Consider the following 8,349-nt stretch of genomic DNA (forward strand, 5'->3'; position numbering starts at 1 on the left):
ATATATATAATTTATATATTATTATTTTACATCAAAATGTGTTGGAGAATACATTTATGAATATCTTACCCATTTGCAAATTATGTTCCCAGGCAGACGGGTCGGTATCGAGTTTTTCGTAGGGTAGTGCCGGACCACCCAGATTTCTGACGATTCCGCAGAGAGCTCTACCATCGTTCCAGTCCGTCTGTGAAAGCGGAATAATTGAATATCACCGTAGGCTCCATTATATACCAAAGTACTGTTAAGCCGAGACACCTCAACTCCACCCACCGTGAAGTTCCGTATCGAGGTATGTGATAATTGCGAATTGACCCATCGTAGCGTTGCGTGGAAGCCCGGCGAACCTTCCTTCATAAAGTACGACAAGTAGGTCATCCCCGAGAGCTCGTCCAAGTACGGCGACGCTAGATACTCCGGCTCCAGCACCATGGGAATATCGAACTCCCGTTTCGATATCTCCATGGCCTTGCGACAGTTGTAAACACTGCAAATTTACGTGAATTAATATAATGATGTTTTAAGATAATAGGAATATAAAATACATGGCATTATATTATAGTAATTAGTTTCCGTTATTTGTCGAGGTCAATTTTTTAAGATTACAGAAACAATGCGATGTGCATCATACAATTTTGATGTATAAGATATGTATTCTAAAGAGAATAAATAATATTATATATCAATTATATATAATTTATATCTTATTCTCATAGTTTTACTGCACTTTGCACTTATCACAATTACTCTTATTGTTAGTTATATATACTATTATTTAAATATTCTTTCTTATATTAATATACAGAATATTTCTCTCATCATCTTGTAATGATTTGATTATGAATTAATATAATATATTTAAACTGAAAAGCGCAACATTTTTGCTGATGCCTCGCTTTTTGATGTGTGGCATTTATACTCTTCCTCTGTTTATATTGTGCATTCAATAAAGGTATTATTATTATTATTATTATTTATTTTACCTATCATTCGGATCGAGTTGTCGCCAATGGGGGAACAGATTGGGCTTACAATAATCCAATAGCGCGCTCAGATACACGCCCGAGTTCCAGTCGGTCGTGAAATTATTGACTCTGCATTCCGGCAAAGCAGCCTGAAATATAGAATCGCTTTTAATCAAAATGTGGCGGCGTCGTCTTATAAATTATCTCTCTACGATTATTAGCGTGCGGTTATTATAAAATCGAACGAGCTGAGATATCCAAAGGTCGGACAAAAGCATAAATTTTAACATGCATATACATACATATTATTATCTTACGCGCGACTATGTAAGCGCGTAACGTATGCGGTCGGCGTCTCTGAACTCTTTCGTAACGGAAACACTCGCGTTTACTCGCGTAATATTAATACACACATGTATGAATGTACGTGGACATACGCGCGTGTGCCAGATTGAGCACGAGTAAAGTAATAGTATCTCTGTATTTGGTTTACGGCCGCGATGCCACGACCTCGACGGTAGCAATTATATCGCGCGCACATACTGACCTTGAGCCATGCGAGCATGAGTTTCCTCGGCGGGAACTTGGACTTGCCAATTTGATATCGCACGATGAGTGACCATATAAGGCCCAGAATCAGCTTTAGGTTGCCGTTCACGATGTCTACGTTACCTGAAAATCGGGGAAAATATCGAGTTAACATGAGTTTAAACAATAAAGAACGGTAAAACGTTATAAGAGAAATGAAATCGATTTGATTTATCGTCTCGGTCTGAATTTTTTCGTTTTTTTATGTCTGGAAATAACGGTCTAGCACGCACGGAGAATCGATTTAATTCGAGAAAGAAAGAGAGAAGGCGCGTGTTTACGCACGGCATCATTCCGCAGTCTTAATTGCACGGGAAAGATTTATGATGACTTTGAAGAACAAATTTGAGGATTTAATTCTTTATTGCCACGATTCTCGCATCGCGACTGATGTTGGATGTCAAACACGTGTATACATAGAAAGTGGATGCGCTACTCGTGAGAACTTACATGTGTTTCAACAAATCTTGGGTAATTACACAGATTCTTAAAAAAAGTCTTTATCATCAAATTTTCAATTAGAAATAGAAATATTTTATTCTGTAAATTTATGATTCTACCCGAGAAAAAAATGGGCATAAGATCATATATGGCCATATATAATTATATTCGAAATTTGGCGTGATTGTATATAATGCGATTATATATATAATTACTCAAGTCCATTTTTTCTTGGGTACACAACTCTCATTAACTCTATTTGTTCTTGCTCGATAGTTTTTAAATTAATTGCATGTATATAATATAAATAAAATAGAGATATAAATAGAAAAATTAAATAAATTGAAAAGATATTTTAAGTTCATATTCTACCGATGTCCACAATTCGATTTTTCTATTTCTAGGAATTTTTAAAGAGATCCACGAATTTCTCGATGTTTGACGCGATAAAGCGAATAAGCGCGAGTGCGATAATTAAGATAAAATTAAGATTTGCGTGCCTATTCTCGCATATGTATTCTTCGCTACTAGATGCGAGATAAGCGTCGCTCTCATCTTGGTCTCATGAGACTGTATCATTTGTATACCATCGCGAATTGCGTCGCGCCATAACAATCGTGCATATGCACGACAAAGACGACGACGACACGATAGTGGTTTTCAGCGGTCTCGTAGACGCTAACAGTGCGACACAAGAAAGGCAACGACCTCGAAGTTCCGATTTGCAAGGTATATGTATGAGACGCAAAAAGGAAAGACTAGCGTGATCATTAAAATTTAGACGGTGCATAATAAATCGCGATGCATGAACGCGCAACGTTCCGGAACTTAATTTCTTTTTCATTCTTCAATCTTTTTAATTTTATATTTAATTGAAAATTCTCTTCTGTTTGCTGGAATTTTGCAAATTTAATAGGCACCCGTCCATGGTCGAGGGAAATCTGCAGAGTGGCATATCGGTGTGTCACGTTTCGCGACGTCATGCACGAGATGTAAAATATCATGACAGAGATATGCAAACCTTCGGGCGTCGTTAAAAGATGGACGCTTGATGATGACCCGCATGTTCGAAACGATTACGTCGTCGTGTGGTCGCGTGCTGACTCACAGACGGGATAACACTAGGGCGCGTTATTATTATATATTATATCGTAACAGTTCGAGGAAAACGTATTATCTGCAGCAATGTGCGGCAGGTAATGAGCCGGATCGCCGCCGATACTTCCGAGCAGGAAAATTATCCTTTCAGCGCACGCTTTCGCAGTCTACAATCCCTCGAAAAATCGAATAATTTTATCATCAGAAAGCGGAATAATTATTCATAGCGATTTTGATTATCGAGTACTTGTGCTCGAAGAAAGTACATTGCAAAACGAATCTCAATGTAGTTGGTTTGACTAGAGAAACGTTGATTCGAGAAAATCACAGAGAGAGAATTTAAGGAATTCGAATTAAATCGTGGAAGAACATCTCAACGAACTACAATCAAGAGACGATACGCTATATATTTAATAATTTACACAACAAAAGTGTGTATTGCGTACGAGAAAAAATTAAAAACGATCAACGCGTACAGATCGGTCAGGCATAAACGTATTCGTACGTGGTCCTTTTATCGGCGGCGAGGAAGACGCGCGTTTCTAGCGATTGCTCATTACCCGAGGAATGCATCGTGATGGCTCTCTCATACTTTGATCGCGTATCATTATTAATAACGCGTCTCTCACGCGTGCGCATTTTTCTTGCATCTTGACACGCCACCGTGGAGAGAGTTAATGAACACGAGGAGCTCCTCCCACGTGACACACCGGTTAGCGATCGACGACAAACCGAGAGCGAACATGTTGCGAAATACTACAACGAATCGATGAAAACGATGTTATCCTAAAAAAGAAACAAACGAATACAAAAGAAAGAAAACGTACATTCGAAAAATGTATATATTATGCATATTTAAGTATCATGATTACATAGAAGGAGGAAATATAAAATATCTTTTAATACAATCTGTATTACTAAAATTTAATCATTCTTATTTTTTTCGCCAAAAAAAAGAAAAAAAAAGATTTTTAAACAAACTAGCTCTCGTCCCTTTTTTTAATATGCTGCTACGAGAAATTTATGTGACAGAAAGATTTAAAATATAGCTTATTAAATTTTTTTTCTTAATTAACATTTAGTTTACATATTAGGAAATTAAAAAGCGATACAATGATCTAATCGATTACTATCGTTTATTACGATCAATCGAGAATTATTTCCATTTTTATGAGATAAGAAAAGTGATGGCAATCTAACTTAATTCCTTCTTATTGCAATGCAAATTATGACTAGATACTTTGAGTTACGAAATGGATACACATTGTAGAAGTCCTAACGATCGCCCGTCGTTCCAATTACGCTTCATAATTGAACGTTGAGCGCGTACAACGCCTTGACGATCTCGCGCGACCATGGACGGATGGTCGGCCTTCGTCTCGCGTTATACTCTTGTAATTCTCATCAATCTCTATATAACACGGCATTTTTCCTATGTTGTGGATCGTATGCAAAAGAGTCAATTTCTCCTGTCACATCTATTACGTCAAAAACATTACAAGTTTCATCGCCACAAAATGTAATCGGTGCATCTTAATAAATTTAAATAAATCAAATCAATCAGTTTTTTTATTAAACTGCGCTCGCGCTACAGTAATAATTCCATTTTTGGCAAAGAGCCATTGAATACAGTTTGCTTACCTATATTGACGAGCTTGACACCATCGGCCTCGATAGCCTGCAGCGCCGTGGACACATTCTCCAGATGATGGTGCTGATTCGCCGGTCGCGGGTTCCATCGCGGCAGACGGCGTTTCGTGAGAACCTCGACCAGAACGCAGAGACGCGTGCCATCCCGAAAGTCCTCGGCAAGGTCCAGCACGGGGCCGCCGCCTACGTCACCGGCGTGCTTCAGATGCTCGTTCACCCAGTTTCGAAAAGTATTGGCCTGGATCTCCACCCAAAGGTCCTCGTGGCCTTTAATCGGCATCCCTTTCGCGGCCGTGCCCTCGGCCGAGCGGGCCACCAGACCCACCAGCTGTTCCGGTCGCAGCTGTTCAGTCGATTGCATTTTCGTGTTCCTGCCGATGAGGTCATGTGATCAATATTTGTATACTTGATATAAAATTCTTTTAATATTTGATATTAAGAGAATCTTGGCGATATTAAATCTTAAAATAAAATTGATAGCAAGTTTATAGATTGCGAATGTTTACGAATACGCTTTATACTTTTATGGTTACAATCATAATTAAACATATACATAATAAAATACATAATAAAAAATTCATTATTAAACATATTTTGATTAAGCAAACGTGGAGATTATTGCACAAGCAACTGTGGAGCATACACCGAATAAGGAATAAATTATGAGAAACATTTGATTGCTCGTGCAAAATGCTCAAGCGCATAAGCCGTCCCGACCTTTAAGGTCGTCCCATCACGAGAAACTCAATTTACTGCGATAAAAAATTGACGAGCGTGCATTATGCATCCACGATGAAGCGAGGAGAAGATCAGCAAATTCCGCGCGAGGTGAAAGTGATGCATACACCTGTGGTAAATATATCTCTGGTCCAATATGGTGTGGATAATCTATTTCCTCGTCTATCCTCGCGTGCAATACTGCCGCATTTTTTGTTAATTGCCACATTGCGTTAATTTGAAGGAGACTTCGAGTTTAAACTTTGAATTAACAGGAGAAACGGCGTAAGAAAGCGGTTGAAATAGAATTCGCTAATTACGACGAAAATGACACGCGAAGCGCTATTTAAAATGATAGAAAATTCTTTTATTAATATTTAATTTTGAATTGTGAACGTAGCGGTCCATTTCTAGCGCCTAAACTTTGCAAAGCGCAAAGATATTATCGAAATCCGTTAATTACGATACGGTTCGTGAAGCACTTGAGAGTTTTCGTGTATCAAATAACAATAAGAAGTTTTTATATTAATGTTAAATTTAGATCGCAGCGGTCTACTTGCGGCCGGTGAAAAAAATTGCATCGTGCCGAGATATTATCGTGAAACTGGATTTTATTTTTAAGGTCAATTCGCGGTTCTGTTATTGTTGAAACAAGATGCTTAATTGTATTTAAAGAGTCGTGAAAAATTTGCTATCAAAAGTTTAAATCTGTAACAATAACTTCGCAATGCACAATCGCGAACATTTTCATCGGAGATGTGCACTGTGATTTTCTATTTATACATGCACGAGAGCGACGAGCTATTTCAGCGTGATACACTGCGGAATGACATCATTGTTGTCTCAAAAGCTCGTCCGACCGGTGATGCTATTGCGTAAGTGCGTAAAAATTTACGGTGAGCCGCGCAGACAGTGGACTCTTCCTGATTTCGCTGAGTAATGAAGGATGCGAATAAGCTACTAAAATCCAAATATTAATCTTTCGACATTTTTATGCATATATACGTAACAATCTGTAAAATAAATTGTAACGAAAAGAAGCTTAATTAAAATATAATAAAAAAAAAGTATCGTGGGAAAATTTTGTTCAATAAGAGGATTATATCTTTTATAGATATATTGATCAAATATTACGCAGGATAGAGAGACGCATCGCGATACAAGAGCAAGAAAAATCTTGATGTTAATTAGAACGTGTCACAGACGAACTCAAATAAGGATCGCTCTCGCGCACACGCACGTGAATGACATCGCGAATCAAATTTACTTAGGACATATACCACACAACTTTCACTGCGCTCTCAAATTTTGCTTACCACGCACGAACTCACGCACGCACGAATCTTATTCGCGTCGTTCACGTCACTCGAAAAAATCTTCTAAAAAATTTGCGATTGCCCTGATTTACACAACGATCGATTGTTCCATGTACATTAACTTAATAAAGCATTTCGCATGTTGATTGCGCTCGATGGATCAAAGGGACGGCGCGCTTAGGAGTAACAATAGGACTCCATTTATCAGAACTTCGTTTTTACTGGGAAATGACATGCCGACAAATGAATTGCTTATTAAGACCATTAATTTTATTTATTAAAGAAAATTTTCAACATAAATCTTACGCGCGAATTTGATATTATTTTAAAGTCCTTGAGTCGGTAGATCATTAAATTCATAGATTCTCCTGAGACAAAATTTTTTATTTCATGCACCTTTATTATATCGTCTTTAATCTCAGTGATAGTTTTTAAAGATTATCGAGCATGCAACTAGGTATCTTCATTCAATGATTACTCTGAGAAACACCTGCACAACTTAATTATTTAGGCACTTTTCCAAGAGCATTCTGATAAACAAAGTTCCACTGTTCACCAGTCGTTCCATCTGAAGCGACGTAGAATTTCACGGCGGCGCGCTTATCCGGAGGATACTCTCTCATGGTCGAATACTTTGGAAATATATACACATACACTCATTCACCCACGTAACCGCGCACATGCAGAACGCAGGAACGTACGGTATGCGAACTAGTATACATTATTTACGTTGACTCTTCCTCGGACTTACGTTAGCTCTTACTCGCTTTGCGAGGTTCCACCAGATCGGTCAGCGAATTCCAGCGAGCGGATCGTGACGACGTTGGTGAACGCCGACGACGGCGGGCTATCGCTATGCGAGAAATACCATTTTTGGATGTACCGTCGCGGCGCCTTTCGTTGATGAGTGTTCGACGTGCGTGAGCTTACTGAATCGACATGGAGACCCCTTCCTCTTTCTTCTCTCGTTCTCCAGCAGTTCTCCGATACAATCGCTTGTTGCGGGACTGTGGGGTACGCACGGCTATGATGGCAGCAGGGCCGTAGCGGTAAACAGCATGACCTGCTGGCTATCAAACGCTAAAAAATGGAAAATAAAAGCTAATTTTTGCACTAATTTAACTCTTTTTCATTTCATGAATTTTGATTAAAAGAAACTTTGCCGAAATTTACCGAGATCAATATTGACTGACAGTTGCACAATCGATGGAAAGAGAGAATTTTGAAGGTATTAATATTTTTAAAAAGCGGCAGGAAAGGCATCTCGAATCTTTAATCTTTAATCATATTTGTTAAAAAAGATGTGTGCGTGTATGACAATCTATATAATTGAATAATTAAATTAAATCAAATCGAACTTCAATAGATTTGCTGCAAAAATATGTATATATGTACATAAATATATGTTTTTCTTGCTACATTTATATAATCTGGATTCAGCAAGTTTTGCACAATACTTTCCTGAATTATAGACAGCGGAAGCGCACAAATCATTCCGCGAGGTGGTGGCACCTGTCGGAATCATAAACGTTGTGCTGCATACGAACAGGCGAGCTTCTCCACACCTGGCGAAC

The 8,349-nt window shown here is 38.4% G+C and overlaps 1 protein-coding gene across 2 annotated transcripts in view; it reads right to left on the minus strand.

Annotated features, from left to right (window-relative positions):
* LOC115239808 (filamin-C-like) overlaps positions 1–8,013 on the minus strand; it is a 14,036-nt gene extending 6,023 nt beyond the window's left edge. The window contains exons 1-7 of one of the 2 annotated variants that reach the window (XM_029814558.1): positions 7,949–8,013; positions 7,527–7,855; positions 4,734–5,113; positions 1,513–1,637; positions 984–1,114; positions 274–487; positions 70–187 (exon numbers count right to left, since the gene is read on the minus strand). In XM_029814558.1, coding sequence (XP_029670418.1) covers positions 70–187; positions 274–487; positions 984–1,114; positions 1,513–1,637; positions 4,734–5,103 — 958 coding nt within the window. In that variant the 5' untranslated portion in view covers positions 5,104–5,113; positions 7,527–7,855; positions 7,949–8,013. Of the gene's footprint in view, positions 1–69; positions 188–273; positions 488–983; positions 1,115–1,512; positions 1,638–3,015; positions 3,941–4,733; positions 5,114–7,526; positions 7,856–7,948 lie in introns of those variants that run through there. The other variant, XM_029814559.1, reaches the window with a different exon arrangement.
* Between the last annotated feature and the right edge of the window lie 336 nt (positions 8,014–8,349).

Source organism: Formica exsecta, unplaced genomic scaffold (assembly GCF_003651465.1).
Source record: "Formica exsecta isolate Colony F162 unplaced genomic scaffold, ASM365146v1 scaffold395, whole genome shotgun sequence".
Classification (NCBI taxonomy): domain Eukaryota; kingdom Metazoa; phylum Arthropoda; class Insecta; order Hymenoptera; family Formicidae; genus Formica; species Formica exsecta.